The sequence below is a fragment of the Colossoma macropomum genome, unplaced genomic scaffold (genome assembly GCF_904425465.1).
Source record: "Colossoma macropomum unplaced genomic scaffold, Colossoma_macropomum, whole genome shotgun sequence".
Taxonomy (NCBI): Eukaryota; Metazoa; Chordata; class Actinopteri; order Characiformes; family Serrasalmidae; genus Colossoma; species Colossoma macropomum.
In genome coordinates, this window is record NW_023494797.1 from 13,575,220 (window position 1) to 13,601,752 (window position 26,533).

A 26,533-nucleotide genomic window follows, 5' to 3' on the forward strand; every position below is an offset into this window, starting at 1 on the left:
TAAAACGTGCCACAACTTTAACACGGGGCATATTTTGTGTTTTGTTTTTTCAAATAAACAGTGTTTGTGTATTAAAATGTGCAGAAGTGTCTATAGAGGACGTTGTAACTTATTTTCACCAAAATCAACAAAACATGTCATTTGACCAGGAGTGTTCAAACATTTGCATACAACTATTTCTTTATGTTTTGCCCACTGATAGTTGCCAGACTTTGCTATAAGTTCACTGTGCTATCGGGAGAGGTGTGAGGACCAAAAAGGATTCCGGAAACTCCATTATAACAACTTTATTACCCTGTTTCAGAAGCTTACCTGGTTACACTTTATTATGCTCATTTAGTTATACTCTACTACTGGTTTTATTCAACTTGTTAATTCTTCTAATAATTATTTACTGTTATAAGAACTCTAAAAAAAAACTCTATTAAACCCTAGAACTCTATTAAAACTCTACTTTTGTTTTTTTCCCCCTTTTATTACATTTTACATCACTTGAAATCATCAACTGCCCTTTACATTGTAGTGAACATTTCCCAATGAATGGACCACGCAAAACTCTGAACAGCAGAAGGTTCAAGTATAATTGCTTCTGTCAGCAAATCTAATGGGAATCTAATTAACACGATATCACTCACTTCAGCTGTCAAGATATGTTTTGGTGTCCAAATTTTGTTTAGTTTAGTACTGGAGCTAAACAAACAATAGAAGACAATAGTCACCCAAATCTCTTCTGTCAATAGATTCCCATAACATCTCTAAACTGCATCCAGGTCTTCAATAAGACTGCATAGACTAGTCACTGTGGTTTAGGACTCAGTATGACATACTGTGAACTATAAAAATGAGCAAAACTTGACTGTCTAGTTGACGCTGTGCTCGGCCATTTTAGTCAAAGGGTGTTGTGCTAAATTCTGACTTTCCTTCATGTGCACGCACGTCATGCAGGCATGTACCCACTGCAGAGTATGTTTTCACGATTTCTGTTATTTCTATTTATAAATAACTATTCATCTGTAATTTCTGACCGAAGATTTGTTCATAAATAGAAACAGAGATCTAACACCCATGCGCCTACATGACTTCCGCACACACCAGGGGGACTTGGATTCTGTGAGGAGTCAGAATTAAGCACAACACCTGTTGTGTTGTTCATTTTTGTAGTTCACAGTGAGTCATTCTGTGTCTTTAACCAAATCAACAAGTCTCTACTACTGTAATGAAAAGCTGGATGCAGGTACAGAGAAGTTTTGGGGATCTATTTACAAAAAAGATTTGGGTGACTTGACTTCTAGTGTTTGTTAACCATGTTAGCTCCAGCACCAAACTAAAGAAGCAAAATTTAGACAGTAAACATGTCTCGACTCTCTGACCACATCGGGCGCAAGTGGAAAATTGTGCACGATTAATTTTTTGCAGTACCATTCTTTAAAAAATGTTTCTTCCTCCTTCTAGTTACTGTTATTCTCAAAGTTATTTTATGGACTAATTACGTTGACCAGTGTTATTGGTCCATACTGCAGACTGGAGTGCTGCAAGCCTGGTACCTCAGCACCCTCTAGTGGTCCACTGACGGACAAGCAGCATTCTAATGCTTGGCTCAAAACAAAATGAATCTTATTTTACTTTGTTTGGATCCAGAACCCAGTTACTTTATTTTGGTAACAAGACTTCATGACCACTGTGCAGCAAAATATCACACTTCCAAGAACTTAATCAGCCTCCCCATAGTCTTAATTACTCACCTCTCAACCATCCTGGGCAGCACTAGACGAGTCATCTAATGTAAAGAGGAAGAGGAGGAGGAAAAAGAGGAGGAGGAGGAGGAGGAGGAGGAGGAGGAGGAGGAGATGTGAGAAATGAGGCACATACCTTCTGGCTGTTTTAGTTCTCTTCATGCACAATGTACTCTTTGTTTACACGTACAGTACTATGTGAAAATCTTTCGTATCTGAACAAACGAGAAAGCTATTTGTCATTTCCGAAGCCCAGCATTTAAAAAGTTACCATTCAAAAAAAATAAATAAATAAATAAATAAATAAATGGGGTCAAAAAAATTTTCGTTGCATGGTAGCTTCTATCAATCAAACTCACATTTAGCAATAGAAATTTTTGCAATGTATTTGATCGATAAAAAAAAAAAAATTAAAATTTGGCTTCCCTGACTCATAACCTACTGAGAAGGAATTCTGTTTATTTTACTTTTTTGCTTCAATTCATGATTTATTTTTTTGCAAAATACATTTCTGATATAGGTCTTCTAAACATTTCAGATAGCAATAAACAATTTTCCCAACAGTTCACAGGACAAAAGCTGTGTCGACATTCATACAACGATACTGAAAATGTCCATTTCCTTGGCCTCAGGAAACTTTCTGAAGCATTAAAATGTCATTCCCAAAAATCTTGTGGAAGCTGGGAGCTGATGAAAACTACCACTTTCAAGAGAGACGGAAATCAATACTTTTTCATCAAAAATGTGAAAACAGAGAAACTAAAGCAGTTGGAAGCTAATCTGGTCTTGGAGCAACTTTTTATCAGTGCAAATTCAGTAGTTTAAAACCTATTTTTTCCCCCTATATATTTGAGTTTTTCATATTTTGGTAAAGAGTGACCAATCCGCTCAGGTATTTTCATACGGTCCAATCAATTTAAAAAGTTTGGGCACCCCTGATGCAACTGTATTCTGATGTTAAAACTCCTAATAACAAATCCTTTTCCAGTTGATGCTTATTTGCACTTATTTAAATGTTTTATTGTTTTGTTACAGACAAAAACACATTGTTGTGAAACTTTTGCACAGTACTGCAAATAAGTTAATTTGTATTTCTTGTTTTTTTTTTAATCTTTGACCTTTTAAATGCCAGCATGTAAGTCATATCTATGGTTTGTTTAACCCTTTAAAATGCACAGGACATGGACACTGTCCATTCTGCACTCACAGCAGCACAAAACTTTTAACTCTACTGCAGGTTTGTTCTTCGTGTCGAGTACACTGCGTACTTTGAACAACGACAAAGAATGGTTGGTGGAATAAACGGGCAGTTTTACTTTGTCCTGAAGGTGGCAGCAGAGACTGAGGAGTGAACCTAAATGAGATTCACATTTTCCACAGGTGCCCCCAGATTCAGAGGACACTAAGTTTTCCATTAGTTTCAGCACTGAAGAACAAGTCAACAATGAAGTCTATGACACATCAACTATAATCAGGGACAAATAAACACAGTACTGACCTGGCAAACTGAGGTGATGTTGATGTTGATCATCTTCGTGATTAACTGTAATAAGAACAGTTGCATTCCTTTAGGTAAATTTCACCAACACAATGTTAAGAAATACAGAGTAGAACAGAGAAACAGTCGGGGTTAAAGGGAAATTCCAGCAGTTTTTGAAAAATTTCTGCATAAATAAATATTTAAGATGTAAACAAAGTCATTCAGAGTGGTTTGATGTGAAATGCTCTGTACAGAGAAAACAACAGAATTGTGCACGGTGGTGATGACAGGAAGCGGAAAGCATTTAATGCTACATTCGTACAGAATGTTTTTATATGAAACAGATATGAATAGACTGCCTGATGCCTGAGACACTGTTTTCCAATTGTTTTGAGATAAGTTTTTGGTTTACAACTTTTTTTTATTTTTATTTTTTTTTACATTCATGGTGGAGATGTACATGCTGTAATGCAAAATTGATGTTGTAAGGCAAAATAGCCCCCATAGAAAGTATAGAGAACAGCTATATTCACGTTTCAGACATCATAATTCCTGGTTTCCATTATCCCCACTGTAAAGAAATCATTGGTAAACTTCTCTACAATGAACCCTTTCACCCCAAACTACTGGGAAGGATTCTGTTTACACTGTAATGGCTCAACTATGAATGTGAGCTCCACCAATTTCCAATCTGTGGAATTCCCCTTTGAAGCATATATAAAGTGCACTGGCCACTGAACAAACAGAAGGCGTTATAAAAGACACCACTTACATCATCAAGATCTGGTATGTTGAGGAAAAACTCAGGGTAAGAGTAGGAGACTCCAACATTGTTGACTGCAAATAAAATAAAGAAAGTGAACTCAGCATCCAAACAGAGAGAAAAAAAGAAGAGGCTAACACTGATGTATGCAACTGGACCGATGCGTCCACTCGTGTTCAGCTTCGGGTCCAGTAGGTGGCAGCAAACACTAGCACATAGGCAGCATTCATTAAAGAAACACTCCTACTGTACTCAAAATATCCACTACTTTAGAGAAAGAGCAACCAGTTACACAGTCCACGCCCAGAACATTTTGTTCCAAAAACCCAAGTGATACAAAGGCAGTACACAAGACCCATCACGACTACTGAAAGGGCAGAGAATACCACTGACCGGGTGAGATTCGGTGCATTCTGCATGCACTGGAACACAAATGCAACATACCTAGGACTCCTATTTCAAGCCCAGCCAGTCCAGATTCAATCTTGGAATAGATGTCCACAGATCCAAAGTCTGCAGAGATGGTTTTGGATTTGACGTTGTACTTGCTCTCTGAAAAAGAAGAGATTAAAAAACATTGCAGCATGTTAGTGCCTCTGTATAGCAATATGGGCCAAAAGATGACTGTTTTAAGGTGCGAAATACTCTTTTTTTTTTAAATCAGGCTCCTGTTTAAAAATCTAATATGGCAGAAGGGCTGAAATATTAGTGACGTCAGAAGGGAGATCAAGAGGCACTGAAGCAAGGAGGACAAAGCTGCAGTGTCGCCTTCACTGTGTGCTACAGACTTCGCACGAACAAACAGTTCATTGTGTTATAAACAACACTGCAAATTTCAAGAATGGTAATATAATCGAAACCACAAATTAAGCAGGGATAGCATCAGCAAAGTTGTCTTAAAATTGCCCATTTAAGCACTGAGTGGCACTGAATTCTACAATTATGAGCATGACAAGTCCAAATGTCTGAAGAGAAGAATAGGAGCAGACACAGGAAGTGGTCGGAGCATGGGGTGACACGCTACATGACGTAGACAGTCCCCTCAAGCTTCCAGTCTGTCCTTCTCTTGCACAAAAAAAGTGCCAGAAACCCAATAAGAGACAAAGAGGACACTTGGTCTGTCCTTAAATTACCTGTCACTCAAATTAGGAAGTTTGGCCTGAGCCTGTAGGTTAAACTGATACTGTCCCCGTCTATGGGGACTATGAGGCTTCTGAAGGGGGAGGGACTTATTTAAAAAAAAAACAAAAAAAAAAAAACAAATAGCTTGAATGTGCTTCTCCATCAGTGAACACACGCCAACTACACAGAGCTGGGGGGATGGGAAAGAGAGAGAAAAAGCAAGTGAACGAGAGAGAGAAAGAAGGGAGGGGGGTGAGAGAGACTCCATTCACAGACATCAGTCTCCGTTCACAGGCTCTCCCCAGCAGACGCTGTCCTGCTTCATTGAGAGAGATGTGCAGGAGCAGGTGAACTGGCGCATCTCTCACACAGACACACGGCACAGCCAATTAAATACACCATCCGTCGCTACGTCTACCCTGGCGGCTTCAGCAAGCCAGCTGTTTCAGACAAACAGTTAAAACTGTTAAAATGAGATTAAATAACGACCGTAAAAGATCTGGCCGACCACAAGAACAGTCTCCATCAGATAAACAGTAGTTCAAGCTTTCATCTCTGAGAGAGAGAAGAGAATCAAGCTGATTCAGGTCTTCAAAAATCCACAGGTGTTTCCACTGTGATAAGACAGCTCAACACTATGGGTCTGCAAGGATGTGTAGCTGTCAAAAAGGGCAAAAATAGACCAAGAAGAAAAATTAGTGCAAATTAAACCCAGAAGGTGTTGATGTTCTCAGAATAATGGACTGGCCACCCCAGAGTCGAGACCTCGGTATCAACAATGTGTCTGGGACTGCTTGGATCATATACAGTACTAAAGGCAAAAGGGGGACACAATAAACATGAAAACATACATATTACGCTGAATGGTTGAGGCTTCTGTGTAATTTTAATGAAAAACTAAATAACTTGTACTTAATGGCCGCTTTGACTGGACAGTAAACAACTGATTTAATTATGTTGGTCTCTGACTTTCGCACAGTACCGTAGTTTCATTTCACAAGCCTTAAAAAAATAAGGCTTGAGTGTGTGCAGCATTCTGCTGTTATATGTGTCCATCCAGATGACTTCACCCTTAAGATTCTTTTACTATTTTTGTTCTTGAGGAAGCGTCTGAGGAGAGCATGCTTTGACCGTGCTCATCTCACGATCGCATGCAGTACACGTGAGCCAGAGCGAGGAGGTGCCTCACAGCCCATGCTCAAACTTTGCTTCAGCCAATGGTGTTCCAGCCTCCCAAGCCACGCTAAACTCCACGTTCTCTGAGATAAAATAGTATCCCCTTCACTTCACAACATAATAAGAACACTCTGATGCCAAAAAAAGCAACATATGCAAGGGAAACACTGGAAATGAGTGGAGTTATTGTGCAAAGTGCACACATTCACGATGCTTTTGCGACCAGTTGGCGGAATTACTGTCCATTTTCTCCATCGTCCCCTCTGAGACATCCCCTAAGACGCACCTCCATCTGCGTAAAGTCTGTGTCCCTCTCCGTGTTGCAGCAGCAGCAGCGGCGGCGGCGGCGGCAGCAGCCAGGCAACTCAGCTGGCACACAGCCTGCCTTTCAGCACAGCACTAAAAATAGCCCAGTTCATTAACATCCACACTCATTCAGCAGAGGGAGACACTTGCTGCCTCACACACACACAAGCAGCATTTTCCCCTCACGATTCAGCCTCAAACACACACACGCACACCCAGGTACACAGGAGAAACACAGCAACACACACGCATTCACACATGTGCACCACATCATGCCTTCGACACAAATCAAAGTCAGCCAATCACAGCGCTTAGACGTAAAGGAGGGGTTCAAACCCAGCCACCCGTCCACACATTCCTCCAGTCTGTCTACCAGCACAAGCCTTTGTTTAGCTTTTGTCGTGCATCTGTGAAAGCACTTCAAAGCTCCAAAAGGAGGGGGGTATTCCACAGGGGCGTAACAGTTCCCAATATTCATAGCTCAGTTCGAAACGATACAGTGGTATCAATGCTAGGGCTGAGCGATATTTAGATTAATCATGAAAAAATAGGATTATCTAGTACACTGCCACTCATGTAACTGACATTCAGCCATGGAGAGCTAGTCAGAGAGTGCGATACCACTTCTATGCACTGCTTTTTTGTTAACATATTGATTTGAGTATCAGTCGATATCTATTTCTTTAAAAAATGACGACATTTTAAAATGAGCTATTTTTAATTGAAGTAGGCTCTCATGCTCAAAATCACTCTACTCCCCCACTGGAAGAACTACACAGCTTACACCATCACATCACCCAGTGCGAGCGAGTGCTATTTCAGGACAGATTTGTTACAGGATTGAATCAGATGTATACTTTTTTCCCTTTGATATTCAATCCAGCATTTTCTGCTTATATCAGTCTCCATCCAGCGATGCAGGCAACCATGTGACATTTGGCACAATTGCAGCCAAGAGGAGGTCTCAGAACTAAATCACACGGTGCTTAGGACCAATCACAGTCAGAGGGCAGTCTCCAAGCAGACGACACAGTCATGAAGACCAATCACAGTGAGGGAGGAGGAATCAGAACCAACAGCGCAGTGATCTGGACCAATCGCAGGTGATTAGGAGTTCTGTTTAGGAGCCGACGCGCACCACACCGTATAAACTCAAATCACCACATTTTCTCGGTCAAAAAGACATTGAGTGTGTTTACATATCATAATCGGATTTTTTCAGTTATCCGATTTTTCAAGTTGTCTTGTAAACAGCACATGAAGCCTGTTATTGGATTTCTAGAAATTTGATAAGCAGAGCCGGAATTTAGCTCAGTAATCAGCTTTTTCAGAGTGTTACTCTGATTTATTTTGGGTTTTTTTTTTTTTTTCACAGTCTGAAAACGAGAGCTGTCCCTGAAACAGCAAGCAGCGTTTAACACAGCGCCCGCAAGACGGCCACAAAACATTTGGAGCGACCAACTACGAGCTTGACAAAATGAAGAATCTGAACATTCTTTATCTTCTAAATGATGTACACTCATATTTTCTGGTAAAGTGACTCCATGTTTTAAGAAAAGGCATGGTGAGACAGTTAAGCTTTACTTCACGTCACAACTTATTTTGGGAATTTATTGGCTGTTTGCAAAGCAAAAATGTGATGATTGTCTGACCCATGCAGATCCAGAGTTTTCCCAATTATCTCACCCAACTGAACTGCTGTTATAGCAACATTATTAGACATTATTGGATACTGCACTTTGGCTAGCATTGGGCTAAGTGAAGGGGGAGAAGAAGGACCAGACATGCTCTCTCGGACTATTATGGATGGCTGTGGCATTGCCTGGGATCAAACTTGTGATCTCCCGACTGATCTTTTTTCCCCCCAACATGTACCATCATTGCCTGTCAAGTAAAAGAATCAGTTTCACTCCAACATTATAAAAGTACAATATCTGAGACTTTAGAAAGGCTTATGGACTATGTACTTATTTGTCAATTTTATTATACCTTAAGCAATATGAGCAACGTATTTTAAAATGTGCAATTTATTTGCGCAAATGTTGTGTAACACCCTTACAATCCCACAGTCCTGTGCACTCTTATCCACAGGCTGAACATCCACAGGATAATAAAATCCATCATGATTGTTATGTGCGTACTCTTTTACAGTTTAAGTGAAGTGAGTAACCCTGTAGTGTCGCACAGAAAAATCTTTCTGTATGGTAAAATGTTTTTCTCTTAAAAGGACGCCGAGTCTTGTTAAGTGAAAGAGGGACTGTACAGTACTCCATGCTCTAAAAGAGTCTTGGTCAGTATATCAGTTGATGTTGAGGGTGTGCAGATTTAAAGCTATTGGCAAAAATCGGTCACCACTGTTCACTTCTACTACAGCTAGGGTTGTGCAATATCCACTTGTTTCATAGCTCAAAAGCGTTGTATGTGATGTAAATCATTTATGTCCCTTTTGTGCCATCTTGTCCCGCGTTATTTCAACATCAAAAATAATCCACAAGTTTGATTCACCACCAAATAAGTGAATGTACTGCAGAACTTCCAAGCCCTGATTCAATAAATGTCAAAAGCCAACCATCTAACAACTGCTACATGTTAAACAGTGAGGGATATTGTGGTTAACATTAGCTTAGCTGGCACAATAACAGCTCTGCTCACCACAGAATATGTTCTACTCTGGCTAACTAAAGCACTGAAAGTTTAGACGATAGTCTGAGGGAAAGAACTCGAGCAACTGGTGGGAAAGAATACACAGTCGAAACTAAACCTGTTCCGTGTCGTTTGGATTGGCTAATTTAAAGTTAGCAAGCAGGCCACACACCACAGTGCAGGTTTGATTATGAAATGCTGCTCTGCTAAAACAAGCGTAGATAAAAACTGATGTCATCCAGAGCAAAAGTCGAGTGACCGGTGTTGGAGGGACAGAAAGACAAACTGAACCTGTTCTATGCTTTAGGACTGTAGCATTTTGGCTAAGCTAACGATAGCTTAACTAGCAGTTCAAACGTGCCACACACCACAGCACAGGCCTGGTTCCAGCTAACTGATGCCAAAATGACCCTTGTTGGGGATATCTGAGAGCGCAGAGTTGAGTGACTGGCGTTAGAGAGAAAGCTGAAATCGAACGTGTTCTGTGGTGAGTGGACCTGTTAGCCATTGCTGAGCTGCTGTCATACTCTGTTTTTCTGAGGTTTTCCTGGCTCTGATTTCCCCTCTTTTCATCAATGCCAACTACTGTTTCCCACATCAGTGAGCTAAAATATAGATGGGTGTAATAGGATTGGTTATAATTGTTTATATTAATATTTAATGAAGTATATATTTTGACCAAAATAAACTCTAAAATCAGCTGTTCTCTATAACACACTTCCTTAATAAGCGTACAGAAAATGGTAGGACATATGAGTGAAATGCTCATGAATGAAGGTGAAGGAGTCATTAACCGAGAGTCCACTCCACACAGAGCAGACCAAAGGTTCAAGGAACGTACCGATAGCTTTGGCCACCTCGTCCAACTTCTCCTGAGTACGACTTATGAGGACGATGGAAAAGCCTCGGCGAGCAAGCTGAGAGAGAGAGAGAGAGAGAGAGAGAGAGAGAGAGAGAGAGAGAGAGAGAGAGAGAGAGAGAGAGAGAGAGAGAGAGACAATCAATCATGTATGTGTATTACCTATAACAAAATGTATAGTGCATGTAAAAAGTGCATATTTATAGAACTCCACAAAACATTTTAATGCTGCTTTTAAAGAATCAGACCATCATATGAATCATTCCAGTGAAACACTAATGAACCTGAGCGCTGAAGTGTACTGGGCTATAAAGGGCTTCTCGAAGTGGTACAAAATCTAAGAATTTTCTAGGAACTACTTTTGCCCTAATAGCGGTCAAAACATGGGGCTAGGTCTACGAATAAGCAGCAGTGTTGATGGCTTGCCGGTGAGTCTGCCACATGAGGTATGCCTTTGAGAGTGGAGTCCGGAGTCCTCCCCTGATCTCTCACTAAGACCTCTCCACTGATGACTCATTGTGATTTCCGTGAAGTGGAAAAAAGAGAAAGAGAGAGAGAGAGAGGGGAAAAAAAAAAAAGAAAAGAATAAAACCCCCTGGAATCTTACCTCCTCCGCATAGGCTTTCCCGATTCCATCTGTGGCCCCAGTTACAACTGCGGGGAGAAAGAAAGAGGTAAAGGTTAGTGAGGAGAAACAAGGCATTAAGAACTTACAGCAGCACATCAGTGCAGACTTAACCACCATGGAAAACCCTATACTGTCCCATCCACTCCATCACTGATAGCTAATGCAGATTTACAGTAACAACCATAGAGAAGTAGAGGACTTTAAGTCCACTAGTGCATCATGATACAGGACACACATCCCGATATGTGCCTTCAGATTTAAAAACTGCTATCTAAAACTATAAATACTACGAATATTATCCAACATTTTTATAGTCTGTGCTGCACTAAATTCAAACTGGAGTAATTCTGTTTTTATTTTTAATGAAACATGCAATGGGTCAGTAGGTGCACTTTGTAGTTCTACAATTACAGACTGTAGTCCATCTGTTTCTCTGCATACTTTGTTAGCCCCCTTTTACCCTGTTCTTCAGTGGTCAGGACCCCCATGGACCCTCACAGAGCAGGTACTATTTGGTTGGTGGATCATTCTCAGCACTGCAGTGACACTGACGTGGTGGTGGTGGTGTGTTAGTGTGTGTTGTGCTGGTATGAGTGGATTTTTGGTTGATGGACTATTCTCAGTCCAGCAGTGACACTGAGATGTTTAAAACTCCACCAGCACTGCTGTGTCTGATCCACTCAGACCAGCGCAACACACACTAACACACCACTGCAGTAACATCAGTGTTACTGCAGTGCTGAGAAAGATCCACCAAATAGTATCTGCTCTGTGAGGGTCCATGGGGGTCCTGACCACTGAAGAACAGGGTAAAAGGGGGGCTAACAAAGTATGCAGAGAAACAGATGGACTACAGTCTGTAATTGTAGAACTACAAAGTGCTGCAATGGCTGCACTGTTAGTCGGTGGAGGTACAGCAGGACGAAGAGTGCGTTCCTCTGCCCCTCTTGCCCGGGCGTCCTCACCTCACCAAGACAACAGGGCTATTTTAAGCCGTTTGGTACATCAAACCCCCCCACCACTCTCAGCTCACCTCTTTGTAAAAATAGCTGGGAGGAAGGCATGAAGGAAGATGGCCTGCATCACATTTATAGAAAGAGCAAGAAAAGCCCCCGATTCGTGATCAGCATTGTGCGGTCATTGGGGGCATAGCCCTCACAGCGCCACCCTTGACCTTGGTATGGCTGGTGTCAGAGGAGGCAGCGCTGATTAAAGATTTACATGAGCAGCCTCCTGCATCCAGTGAGTGGGTGCAAAGAGAAGAGAGAGATAGAGAGATAGAGAGAGAGAGAGAGAGAGAAGAAAAAGGGGAGGGAGGGAGGATGACGAACAATAAGACAGCATGAGGGCGGGGCGAGTGAGGACTGATCCTGGGGGCAGCTAAAAATAGAAAGGAAGAGTGAAAGGCAAGCAGCGAGTGGAGAGTATAGTCGTGGGGGGAGCGACACACAGTTAGAGGCGAGGGAGACATTTTTTCAGTTATTTTTAAGCATATTTACAACACCTGACTCTAAAAGAGACCAGAATTAAAAACAAATTACTCAATGGGCGAGAGACTCTGGAAATATACTGAATGGGTGAGAAGCTCGCACTGACGGCCAAAGTGTTTCCACGTCAATAACGTGCCATAAAAACGGCCACAGCAAGCGCAGAAAATGAAAGTCAACGACCGCCACCCTGTTCACTGACAGGCTGCTGTAGAAAGACTCGGACGGCTCGAGCGCATCGCTCATCAGCGCGTGTGATGTTAATTTTGCTCAGCAGAGTTTCAGGCCTGCCCTGCAACCTCCACTTTTCCATTCAGAGGATGTGGGGAGAGTCATCATTCACATCAGTGCAGAATCTGCAGAGGGGGAAGAAGAGGGTGGGGTGTCTGGCTTTGAACCATTTTATGAACTCGCTTCTTTTAGCTTGAGCTATATTTAGAAGGGCATTCCACACCGCGATCAGAACTGATTAGAGAAATAAAACGTGTTTTCCGTTATACAGCAGCTGTTAATCTTCCCAAAATCTGTTACGAACAGAATGAAACTATTCCGATATTTTTCTCTTTATAAAATACTGTGCAAATGTCAGAGACCACCGTTCATTTATTTTATTTTCAATAAAAAAAACAGGCATTAAAAGTACAAGTTATTATTTTTTTTGAGAATTTCCTGAATAGGATGAGGAAAGCAAAGGAAAACTAGTGATCTCAGAACAAGGGACGGTCAACCTCACCTTCTACTTACTGTTCATTTCGAATGGAAATGAAATAAATGAATGCTAGTCTCTAAATTTTGCACTGTACTGTATGCAAAGACACTGCAACAGGGGGTCTCATCTAGCTACACACAGAGTTCCCATGTGTACCAGTTTTACTGTGAAGGGCATAATTAATCCTTCTCAGATGCACAGCCTGAATGACACCTTTCACAGAAAGCTGACACACTGAAGGTGAATGAAGAATTTTTGGTGCCATCACTTCCTCTTCTTTAGAAACTGCAACCTACAGACTGAAATGCAGGAATCTGGTCAACTGAAACATGATCTTATGAGAGTGAGGACGCCCCCTCTCCGGCGCATGCTGCTGCTGCTGCTGCTGCCGCAAAATATTCTGTGGGGCTAAAAAAAGAACTAGAGATTAAAAATACCAGGCAGGCGCTGCAGCCTCGTCTGGAACAGCTGCAGCGCTTGAATACAAACGAGTCTCCACTCTCCTCCGACACCGCACTGGGGCACGGCAGCCGGGCCAAGCATGCAGCTGTGCAGCCAGCATCGATGCATGCTGGCTGCACATTTGGCCCGGCTTCCATCACCACAGACAATAATTCCAACGTTTCCCTTCACTAAGAAAACAGCAGAAAACCTGTTGAATAGAAACTCACATATAGTAAAAGGGCACTGGGCAGTCGCTGAATTGCTCCTGTAAACATTTACTTTCATGAATTCAAGCATTTAAAAATTAAGCTGTAAACCTGACCAGTGTGCTCTGGGACTAGTTTTCCAGAAGGAAGAATCTGTGGTAATACGTTACCAGTGTAGTAGTGAGGAGTGTTCACAGACTCACTGCACAGACAGCAGAAAAAAGTGAAGGTAACTGGAACTTCCCTTTCACTGTGTGGTTTCAATTTTCTAACGCTGGATAAAACATCATAAGAACAGCTTTGGTAAGACATTATGTCTTAACCTGTAGTGGCTGTAGTTTCAAACTCATTTTATACAGTCAAATACAGTCGTAAGCAAAGCTTTGAGTGCCCCTAGTCAAATAACATGTATCGTTGATTTTCTGATTGAAAACCAGTTAAAACATCCTCTATAAAGAACAAACTTCTGCACATTTTAAAGCACAATTACTGTTTTTTTTTTTGCTGAATGCATCATTTGGAAAAAAAAAATAAAACATTCATATTCATATACATTTTCAATATGTTCAACTCAGCAAATAAATATAAATTGTGCACTAAGTTTAAGTTTGCTCCCTGTGGAGAATATATTCACTTATTTTCACTTAGAAAAAAGAAACATGTAAATTGACCAAGGGATTCATTCGTTTGCCTACTTTTGCAAACGTTTATTCAAGGAATTCAGCGACTGCCCACTGGCATCTATTCAGTGGGATTCAAGTTTAAACAGGGAAATGTGTTGAAATTATTACCTGTGGTCATCAACATTAGGTTGATATGAGGTTGAAAACCACTGGTGCAAGGCCATAACAGCAAATTAGGGTTGAAGTGTTAAGGCTAGTTCATGTAAAAATGATGGCAAGCTTAAAAAAAAAACAAAAAACAAACAAAAAAAAACACAGGTATAATAATGTGGTGTAAAAAATTTAATCCAAGCTAGCTCGATTTTCTGTGCTGTACAGCAAGTTAAAAATCAGGCTAACCAGAGCTCTGTTGTCATTACTCCAATCCAAGCAAATGACAAGCCCTACTCTGACTAAAAAATACAGAGGTAAAAGAAAATAAGTGGTCTATCAAACGTGAAAAGCTGGGGAATAACGGCGAGCACTTTAGTGCAACCTACAGACTGTTTATAGCCTTTTTTGTTCGTCAAAATCATGAATGATGAGTGAGTTTTTGTAGACTGCATGACAGTGTGTGCACTTTTTAGTTCCATCGTCGCTGCTACTCGAGAAATACATTTTTCCTTCCTGGCTTCTTAGTGTGTTTAGAAAACCGCATTGAACTTGATGTGAAGATTCCACTGCGTTAAAAATCGCATCCTTTTGTGTGTCTGAAACATTGAATATGGTGTAAATACGACTTCAGTCAGCAAAGCTAATGAGTCATCAACAATGTCAATTATAGAAAACAAACTATTTCAACAATCAGTGTCGAAGCTACTGAAAAAAGCTCTCTACAATCCTCTATAATGCTTATATAACACTCATTATCTATCACTGATAGGAACAGTGGAGGGTGATACTGTTTCATGGCACCATAAAAAGACATTACTAATGGTACAGAAGGAAAGACAGTGGTGCTTTTATGGGGGAAAAGTGAGAAAAAACAGGAAAAGGCATAGATGGATCAGTCAATTAAATGAACAGCGGAATCAGTTCTAGAAATAATCGTTGCAGCACTACAAATATCACCGTGTTTTCAGTGTGTCATGCTCAGACAGTACCATTCACCACAAAACATTACAGATGTTCTATAGTGAACCTGTTCTACAAATGGAGCTGTTGTTCTATTCATGCGCGATTCCGAGTCCATTTCATACACAGAGGGCTGTGACAAACATAGTCTGACCTCTATGGTTTAAAATAAATAAATTAATAAATAAATAAAAAACATAAACACTCTTTACATGCGCTGTTCACGTGGGCTCCATCATCTTCTCCTCCGACACTACGATCCTCCCCTTACTCGGAAAACTTTTGAGAGAGAGAGCGAGAGAGAGACAGAGAGAGAGAGAGGGAGAAAAACAAAGAGAGTGAGAGCGAGAGAGAAAGAGAGAGAGTGAGAGCGAGAGCGAGTGCCATCCCTCGCTGCCCTTGGACGTTCCCGTGTATGCAGTATTATGTAATCGCACACCCCTCTCCGTCCGCAGAGCGGGATCCTCACTCTTCATTGGATGCTGCAGCAGAGGCTTCAAAGGGTCCCCTGGGCCCCCACTCCCAGTAACATGCTTCTTTAAATAGCATGGGATGCCACGTGCCTCTCTCAATGGCTTTATTTGCTTCACATCAGCAGCACTGTTCAAAAGGAGGGTTTTAAAATCGGCTGCTCTAAAAATAGCTCGAGATGCATTCGGTTTTCCCTGAGGCGAGATATTTTCAGAAAGGGGGAGAACTATGTGAATGTCTTCTGCGCTCAAGTGTGCAGTACAGTAACATTACATCAATTCATAAATATCCATTAATGAAGCATTCATAAGAATTTGAAATAAGAGAGGAGAAACTGGGATTAATGCACAGAAAATAAATCTGAACAAATATGCAATAAAGGGGGGTTTATTGCAGAGAAAATGCATATTTATAATATAATGTAAAAGGAGAAGAGGGTGCAGATCTCTGTGAACAGGCATGATGGAAGTATAAAATACAATGGATATCCACTCTAATCTGTACACAATTTGCAAAAGAATACAGTTACAGTTTAGAAATGTTAGCGGCAGTAATATACACTGAAGCACAGGCATCTCACACTAGTCTGTTTATTTAGTGCACCACAGCAGAAATAAAGAAATCTGTATTACCAGTTCAATGCACTGTGCTCAACTGTGGCAAAAGAAGTACGGGCAGGCTAATCTTTGTAAACAGTACACAATCAAAATTCTCAAGTCACACAGGACTGACCGATTCACCTGAGCAAAATAACCAGCTGATTCATTCACTACGTACTGTAACTAAGTAACACTGAAGAAAATGACACTATTCACATGATTTGCCAAAAACATTACGCTACTGCAAACAATTATCACAATATATGAAATACACCACAATATTTTGTTTTTCTGAAGTCATAAGTTGGAACAGACAAAGTCCCAGTAGTGCAACATTTAGATGATAATATCAAAAACAACAGTACACTCATTTCATATACTACACTAAATACAATTAAACAGGACTGATTATACTCTCAGAAAAAAGGTACTAAACCGGCACTGGACCAGTACCCCTTTTGTTACTGGGGAGGTCCCCTCAAAGGTACCTTTAGTCTTGGAACATAATTGTTCCATAATCCATTGAAATTCTATTTTCTAAGTTGTTCTGACTCCACACACCTTTAGTGTTCACTGTTGGACCTTAAAACCACTGCTGCACCTTTGAGGGAACGTTTACATTGTTTGTACCTTGATGAACGAAAAATGCACCTGTATAGAACCTTTATTTCTAACAGTGTATGCTCTCTTTGTAATGAAAAATGCAGTTCATCAGTGTTCTTTAAAGGGGATTTCCACCTATTTTTCAAAATTTCTGTCTAATTCAATCACCGAGACGTAAACAAAGTCATTGCCAACTCATATTTCTTTACAGTGGTAGTGACAGGAACCAGGGCTTGTATTGGCAAAGCGTCTCAGATGATCCAGGATCTGTTCCAGTTAGTCAAAACTTAAAGTTCAACCAAAAAAAAAAAAGAATAAAATAAAATAAAATAATAATAATAATAATAATAATAATAATAATAAGGAATCCGCATTGATCCTAAATCAATGCTCCTACTCTAAGAAACTTTGTGAATATAGGCTAAGGGCCCCCCCCACCACCCACCCCCACCACCTTGGAAGGATTTAAAAAAAATCATTTAAAAAAAATAAAAATTAAAGAGAAAAATCAAGTCAAAAACTCAAAACTATCCTATAACAACGTTTCAGGCATCTGGCAGTGGATTCATAACCATGTCATGTAATAACTTTCTGTGAGGGAGCTTTTAGAGGCATTAAACTCTTCAGATGTCTGGTTCCTATCACCACCACTGTGAAGAACTCTGACTTAGTAAGTTTCATTAAAGAGCATTTTACACCCAAACACTTGAATGACATTGTTTGTCTTAACTATACAAACATTTCTGAAAAATCAACGGAATTCCCCTTTATATACTGACAATATCCACATTCCTACTGTGACACAATTTATCACGATAACGATAAATATCGGCATAGTGACCACCCCCACCATCACCTGAACTAATTTTAATGTAAATAGACAAATGTCAGGCCTATGGAGCTCAAAAGCATATTAGGCTTTTAATAAATAATGCATTTTAATGACAGTACTGAACTACAGAATGCAAGAACAAGCAACACAGAGCGAGTGAAGGGGGAGAGCAAGAGAGTAAAAGAGAGAGAGAGAGAGAGAGAGAGAGAGAGAGAGAGAGAGAGAGAGAGAGAGAGAGAGAGCGGGCGTGAGACATTGAATGTCTGTGTGCAGGCAGGGATGGTGGGGGAAGAGCACACATTGTTTTATGAGTGAGAGGAGAGCTGGAGAATAAAGAGGCTCAGCTGAATGGGAGGAGATATGCAAAAACAGGCAGAGCTGTAGCACGTGTCTCAGAGGGTGCACATCACGAGAGATGTGAATATACACGAGGATCCACATGTCCAATCGCATCGTTGCTCTCAGCCAGCCAATTACAGCCAGTCATTCCCTGGGCTAAGAACAAATGCCTTCATTCACAAAAGTAGAAACACAGAGCGAAACTAACATTCACACATCAAGGGGGAACCGTCACAAACGTAAGAATAGCTCACGCCTGTTTGTTTTCCAAGCGTATGCGAACCTCCTGCACGCTCATTGATTTTCATGTGTTGCTGGGGTGACACTCAAGTTTACAGTCGATGGTCGCTATGCTGAGGCCATGTGATACAAGAAGACACAGCTTCTGAAATGAAATCATAAAGCGCAGATATGGACTAAAGAACGAGTCGTGTAAAAGTTGATGGAAAAATAAACATTGTGCAAAATTATTGTGATCACACATTTAATACAGGGTCTTGTTTCTGTGCTAAACGCAAAATAACTGGAAGTTAATATTATGTTGTTTCGACATGGTAGTTATTATTATTATTACTATTGTTATTATAATTAATAACAATAAATTCAATATATTCAATAAACATATTTAATTTTAACTGTTGCATGTTACTTAGAAATGTGTAGGTTTAAATTCCTTCACCCAAATTGATATTGATTTATTTAAAGGGGAACTCCACTGAAATTTCTGCACATGTAAAACACTAAGACGTAACTCGTTCAGAGCATTTTGATGTGAAATGCTCTGTTCTAGAGAAACTTACCAAGTCAGGACTATTTACAGTGGTAGTAACAGGAACCGGCACTTACCTCACACAAAGTTATTACATGAAATCGTTACAAATACGCGTCTCCGATCTGATTTTGGCAGAAAGTTAAAAACATGTTCATGGTGGAGAGGTACACGCAAGGTAAAGCAGAGAGGTCCAAAGACTACTTTGTTTTCCTGACTAAATACTAGTTTACCATCATTAACATTACATGTAAAATTCAGACACGTGAAGGTTCGCTGGTTGTTCTGGCTAGTAAATAAAATGGACATATCTGCATTGTAGACATCACAAACTCTGGTTCTCATCTCCACCGCTGATTAGCTATTTTGCTTTCTAGCTGTCATGACTTATTATCTCCGAACTGGTGACTGACAGGGCTAGAATTCAAATAAACAAACAAAAATTACTCACTGCTGCCCTCTAAAGGTGCTAGTCAGAAGTTAGAACATCTGCTGTTGTTGTAAGCTCCAAGACGCATCTCAACAAATTTGATTTCGCTTTCTTGTGGGGACGGGCCTACAAAGCCAAGTCACCAAGTTTCTTTACAATACACTGTTCCACATGTAAAACACTGTAAAGGACTGTTTACATATCAAAAACAGAATTTTAGAGAAATTTTTAAAAATCTGTGTATTTTACATTCTTTTACATTCTCTGGGAACGTTTCCTGGGACAGCCTGCATCTTTAACTGGCCACAACCAACAAGGACTGTTTGAGTCTGTTTCTGATAGACAGTCAAGCTGTCTGGATCTGACTGGCTCACTGTCTGCATTGTTTTTCTGATAAAGTGGGTCATGTTTTTACCGATATCACAATAGTTGTGTTTCAAGGCTACTCTGTACTCTCCAGTGTGAATCTAGTCTTTCTGTGAACATTGTTTAAAAAATATATATATCATTTTCTGCTTGTGACGTTGGCTAACCCAAAACTGCACGTTGATAATAAAACAGTTATGCAAATTTGAAGGCTCTCTACATAGGACCATAAGGTGCCAGACATTCGTGCCATTTATAACACTGTTACGAAGCATAAATCTCAAGAAATGGAAACAACAAGGCAAAAATAACAAAGCCTTAAAAAAAAAAAGAACACCAGGTTTATGTTACATTATTATATGTTATATTATGTGATATTATTTACTAATTTTATGGAAGACTCTGATAATCTCAAACTAAAGTCATCATTTTTATACATATTTTCCCAGTGCAAATATCAACACATGCAGCCACAAAAGCCACAAAAGAAGTGTACGTCTGTCCTTTAACTCTATTAGAAATATATAGAAAGAATATATGGTGTCCTTAGAGGGGAATTCCACCAAATTTTCAAAATTTCTGCATAATAAATTAGGTTTGTAAACAAAGTAATTCTGAGTATTTTGATGTGAAATGCCTTGTTCTAGAGAAACTAACAGAACCAAAGTTGTTCACAGTGGTGGTGACAGGAACCAGCCATCCAAAGAGTTTAATGCATCTGAAAGTAACACAATAGAAAGTCATTATATGAATTGTTGCCTGATGCATTGTTTTATAATAGCTTTGCGATACGGTTTTAGCCTTAAAGGTTTTTTTTTTTATCTATTCATGTTCATGAGGTACATGCAGAGTGTTGTAAGGCATAAAAGAACCCAAAGATTTTTTTTTTTTTAAAGATTCATACAAATACATACCAAAACTTCTGTAGGTTGAGTCATTCTGATTTATATATTTGTACATTAGACCTCTGCCCTTTCGCCACCACTATTAAGAAATCCAAGTTATCAACTTCCTCTACAATTAACCATTTCACAATGTGTGGAACTCCATTCCAACTAGGCCTCGGCTTTACAAATTCCTTTACTTGGATCGACGCTTCATAAAAGTGATATAAATGGACCACGGAGCGCCTGGCACTTCAGTTTAAGAGCCCTTATATCAGTACAATGTCATTACCTGCATAAAAACACCAACTCATCTTGTGAATAGTGACATAAGCCAACTGGTTTTTTAATACCTTATTTAATGCTTATACATGTGTAATGAAGTTAGCCTTCAAATAAAGTGTTACCCAACATTCTTCAGATGTACTGAAGAGCATCAGCCCTTACGGAAATGCCAGGAGTTGAAGAACTAAACTAGTGCTTATCAGTCAAAAGATGGCACTGAAGATAAGATTTCACAGCAGGCAATGAATGAACGCAGCAAAGAAGTCAAAACATTGTTTTACTGAGTGCCACGGCATGACGTGCATAGTTCAGCTGACTTTTGGACTTCCAACTACAAGTCTTGCTCAACGGTGGCTGGAGCGGGAGATGAGGTGATCCGGCTAATGGCATTGCAACATTTATTTTTAATGAAGACCAACCACATCCAAACATAGGTTATATTTTCAGGTCATTTTGTGCAAAATAAAAACGTTAACAGTTTTATACATTTGTACTTCGAGTGCAACAAGAAACCGCTTAAACAACAACTGTCTTCAGTTTAAGTTCCTAGTACAATCCCAAAGCTTCTTAAAGAGCCTCTCCACATGTCCAAGGCCTTAATACCAAGCATTTTAAAGAACACTCCCTTCCAGAAAGGAAAGGAAGTGCTTTATTTTATCTATATTAGAAAAAAAACAAAGCCCATCTTTCATATTTGCTGTACCTTGATATCCATAAATAAAAAAATGTTTATATTACATTATACTAGATTATATTATGTAGAAAAATACCTACCTTCGAAAGAGTGTGGAGCAAAATAAATCTTGCTGGCTCCCAGGAACCTCTCTAACATGGGTCTTTGTTTACATACGTCTAATGGAACATAAGCTACACTGGTAAGGTCATAGGAAGATAAGGATGAAACCACCTTTTTAGCTAATCTCAACAGACCAAACTGTAATTTTCCAACATTATCTGGTATAATCAGTGGCAAGTTGGCTTCTATTTTTGCTCAACAGTGTATATCTTTTGTGAATAGTGAATAGTGCCTAGTGCCTATGTCTAAGTAGTCAAGCTCATATTGTTAATACAGTATGACAATACACTATAGATCAAGATCATAGATCTGACTGTAAACATGCACACTGGCCTTTCTTCCGGGTGGTCAACGTTTCCAGGCAGCGGCAGAAGCAGCTCGTTTTAAATAGCGGTAACTATGAACAGAATGGACTGAACCAAAATATGGTCAATAGTGATACAATATTGTGTTTGAGGCTGTAATGTGAAATGTTTTGGGGGGGAAACAGGGTCCATATGCCTTTAAGAAACGCAAAGGTTCCCTTTTTTTCCTGCTCCTGCTGAAAGAGAGGAGTGAGAAAGTGAATGAAAAGGTCTGTTGTGAAAACTACCTTTTGCTTTCTCCCCACATTCTCCTTATTTTATGTTAAGTTCCATTTTAGTGCATGAAGCTGCTAATAAATGCTGCTATGCTTTGGAGCTCCACTGTGCTTCAGTGTGATTAGGCTGTGAAAAGCATGCTAAAGTGACTGGGTATCACCTCAGAGCAGCTACCCCTGACTCTCATGCCGTGTCCAAAACGGTCCCCTAATCACTACCTACATTTGAAAATCTGGATCACCATACAGATCACTATTACAGAGAACAGAATTTGTGATGATAGTAAACAATTTCAAACACTTACATTATATATGGTGTTGCTCTTTACTCACAAACAATGCAGTGTATCATGGTGCATTACCCCCTATATATCAGTTGTAGGCTACTTATTGCCATGAATTGTGTTATTGTTTGAGTGCACTGAATCTTCTGCACTTCTACACTACACCACTGAACCCCATCTGTACTACTATATCACTATATAGCAAACAGGGCACAGTTTTGGACACTGCTTAAGTAAAGAAAAGTTCCCCTCATCCCCATCTATGGCCAGGAAACAAGATCAGAGAATGACCTAAAGGCTATACCCAACAACATACTGGTCCAAGTTTTGGTTTTTCCCATCCTCCAGCTTTCAAAAGCTGAAAGAGATGCTGAAAGTAATTTAAAACCCAGCATTATCATATCAGGTAAAATAAAGGCTGCTTATAAAAGTTCCTTTTTCACTAAACACTGCAGTGAACATGAACAGCTGGTGCAAACTCATGATTACATGACAAAAATGGACCCTACACAGTCCAGTTCAAGGATTGTCTAGGGAGTCAAAGAAAGTTTAACATCACTAGAGCAGCTTTAGTAGCACACAGGTTTGCCAATATCAACAAGGATATCAGGAGCATATAGTTTACCAGTATTTAATAATGATTATATAGAGGAACACAGTAACTCAGTTCTCAAGATCACTGAAAAAGTTCTGTTTTCTTAAGTCCCTTGGTTAAACATCTCTCAAATAAGTATCAGGTTTGGTACAAAACCCTGTTATATCAGAGCAGCACTATCAGCTTCATCTACCTAGAAGTTCTTTGTTGCTGTGACGTAAAGCTGATTTGTCCTTGTGAGCCCAGTGTTGAAGCTTAATAGAGGAAGCATGACTGTAATGAAGGTAAAGCCATGTGGCCTGATGATCATGCCAACGCTGGCAGCAGCTTTCAGGCTGCCAGGCCCTCCAGCACACCTTGATATCGAGGTGCGGACTGGGTGTGGGTGTGGCGGCCGTGCTGTGGTGGACTGACCTGCCCATGTGCCGAGTCTGGAGGCGCTGATCAGGGATCCGTTCCCCACGATCCAAACCCGGAGGCCGGAGAGCAGGCGGTAGAAAGCGCGGGCCGTCAGCCAGGCCACAGTCAGAGCGCCCAGCCAACACAACAGCTGCCCTGGCTGCAGAACCTCCATCATAACAGACCTTATATATTAATATAAAGCACTACACAACCCAGAAAACCCCCGCTCAAGTCCTCAGACAAACCCAACAAGCACCTCCAGCCATGGACTCCTTCCACGCTGGCTATGTCTTCCGATGACGTCGACGCCGGATCACGACTGCTGATTGGCTGAGACCCCTGTCTGTCAGGATTTAAGGGCGGTGCTCTTCCAACGTCTCGAGCGTTGATTGGACCGCGCCTTGTTTGCAAGGCGAGTTAATGAGGATAAGGGCAAGTTTCAAATCTTCCGTTTGCTCTTTTAAAGGGGAACTCCACCGATTTTTCCAAATTGCTGCATAATTAATTGGTTGACATGTCAACAAAGTCATTCAGAGTAGTTTGGGGTGAAATGTTCCATTCTATGGAAGCGTACCGAGCCATAATTGTTTACAGTGGTGATGATAGGAACCAAATAACTGAGGAGTTTAATGCCTCTAAAGGTTCCCTCTCGTAATATTATTACCTGAAATGGTTATGAATAAACTGCATGATGTCTGAGAATGTCTGAGACATTGTTTCATGGTAGTTTTGTTTTAAAACTTTGGTCTAAAACATATTAACATATTAATCAATGCATTTTAATCCATTCATGGGAGGGATACATGCAGGTCGTTGTGAGGCAAAATAGTTCCCAAAGAAAAGTTATTTTTTCAGACTGACCATTATTTTACCATCATCAGAACTGCATATAGAAACTCAGAAGACATACGTAGGTTCACTGGTGGTTTTTAATAGTAAATAATATGGCTATATTTGCATTGTGAACATCGGGACCCCTGGTTCCTATCACCACCACTGTAAAGAAATCTGAGTCAGTAAGATTCTCTATAAATGAATTATTTCACATCAAATCAATCAGAATGACTTACTGAATGCTTATAAAATCATTCAGAGTGTTGTGATGTGAAATTGTAGAGAAATACACTGACAGATATTCTTCACAGTTGTGGTGATAGGAGCCAGGGGCCACACTATCTACAATGACCAGTGAACCTATTTGTGTCTTCTGAGTGAGTTTTGCATTTAATGCTGATAACAATGAAATTGTGGTCAACTTTCTTGTATGTATCTCTCTACAATGAAGGGACCTGAAGCAAAAACATTTTAGGCCAAAACCCTATCAAAAAACTATCTTAAAGCAATGTCTCAAGCATCAAGCAACGTATTCATAAGCATTTTATGTAATAACTTTTGATGAGGCAGCTTTTAGATGCATTAAACGCTTAAGACGTCTTGCTCCTATCACCACCACTGTAGGTTTCTCTAGAACGGAGCATTTCACATCAAGCTTGTCTTAATGACTTTTATTATATATTAAAATATAGAACAATCCTTGGAATTCCCTTTTTTAGTTATGTTGTTAGTTCATGATAAAAGATAGATGATTGTGTATCATCTAGTATTTTCTTGCATCTGTATTGTCCAGAATAACCCATAAAAGACAGCTTTAACCATAAGCCCACTTGTCCTTGTGTTTTATTACGTTTGCTTTACATGGTGCTGTCATGGCAGAATGATCATGTCATTGACATCTGTTCACACGTGCATATATGTGTGTAGAAAAACTTCATCATTTCCAGTACAGTTGTCAGAAACAAGTACTTAAAATTGTTACAACAAACTGTACGTGATATATTTATACAGAACATATTAGTCAGTAATAACAAGTTACTGATAATAGTTTTAATTCTAGCAGAGTAAATTTGAGAGGAAAGGAAAGCAGTTTTTATTCAGTCACATTCACATTAAGACCAGGACAATCAAGAAGAACTTTATTGTCATCAGAACCATTTTCAAGCATATACTGGAACAATCAACATTGCTTCAAGCTCATATAGATACATAAACATAATCATGTAGTTTTTATGTTTTTGGAATTGTATTCCAAACACTAGAGAACATCATTCAACAAAAAAAAAGAAAAGAAAAAAAACAGATTTTAGACACTTTCATACATTTTCAAATTTATTTGTGAAATACATATTATATATATTTATTTTCCGTATGCAGGTGCAACAAGACATAGACTGCATTTAACGCAATTAAACAAGACCTGAAGACATTTTTATAATACTTGACAATATTTGGTGATACAGGATATGAATTACTATATTTAGCTTTCTTAGGTTTGCAAAGAAGTTTGAATGGGCAAAAAAGATGAGCAAAACAACAGTGTCACATTTAAAAAAAAGGCAAATTGCTTTGGGGTGGGATGGGGGCATATCCTTTTTACTTTTTGAAATGATTTAAGATCATTTTTATGGAATAGCATGATGGCTTATGTTATTAATAATATTTTTCATTAAATGCCACACCAATAATTGTGGATTGTCATAACAAGTTAAAACAAAGAGACTGCGTAAGTGCAAACACACCACACGCACACTGAGCTGTGCCAAAAGAAGTGTCTCTGTCAGTGTGCAGCAGCGCTTAGTGAAGCAGCTAGCCTATCAGATAACTTCTCTTCCTCTTATTTGTATGATTAGGTGATTATTATTTACACTACAAAGCATCCACATATGTAATTCCTGTTAATAACATTTGTTCATTTTTATGTTTTAATGTTAAATATAAAGCATTAGAATATGCAAACTCAATTTTCTTTGTTTACCCAGTTCTATGAATGAAATCTGCAACTTTTATGTGGTCCTAGTATTCCATTTAGGCCATGTCTTCTTGATGCTGCCCCTCCCACCCCCTTATCAGACCAAATTTGCACCCCTGAAAAAGGCGATTTAAAAAAATGGAGATGTTGACAAACATAACTTTTTCCATTCAGTGTTTGAAACAGGAGGAAACTATCAA

General features: G+C 39.7%; 1 protein-coding gene across 2 annotated transcripts in view; it reads right to left on the bottom strand.

Moving 5' to 3' along the window:
• The window catches only part of hsd17b12b (hydroxysteroid (17-beta) dehydrogenase 12b), a 34,763-nt gene extending 10,935 nt beyond the window's left edge, over positions 1 to 23,828 (bottom strand). The window contains exons 1-7 of one of the 2 annotated variants that reach the window (XM_036584340.1): positions 23,540 to 23,828; positions 10,690 to 10,736; positions 10,065 to 10,140; positions 4,421 to 4,528; positions 3,986 to 4,050; positions 3,232 to 3,276; positions 1,743 to 1,777 (exon numbers count right to left, since the gene is read on the bottom strand). In XM_036584340.1, the coding sequence (XP_036440233.1) occupies positions 1,743 to 1,777; positions 3,232 to 3,276; positions 3,986 to 4,050; positions 4,421 to 4,528; positions 10,065 to 10,140; positions 10,690 to 10,736; positions 23,540 to 23,702 (539 nt within the window). In that variant the 5' untranslated portion in view covers positions 23,703 to 23,828. Of the gene's footprint in view, positions 1 to 1,742; positions 1,778 to 3,231; positions 3,277 to 3,985; positions 4,051 to 4,420; positions 4,529 to 10,064; positions 10,141 to 10,689; positions 10,737 to 21,644; positions 21,718 to 23,539 lie in introns of those variants that run through there. The other variant, XM_036584341.1, reaches the window with a different exon arrangement.
• Positions 23,829 to 26,533: the final 2,705 nt, after the last annotated feature.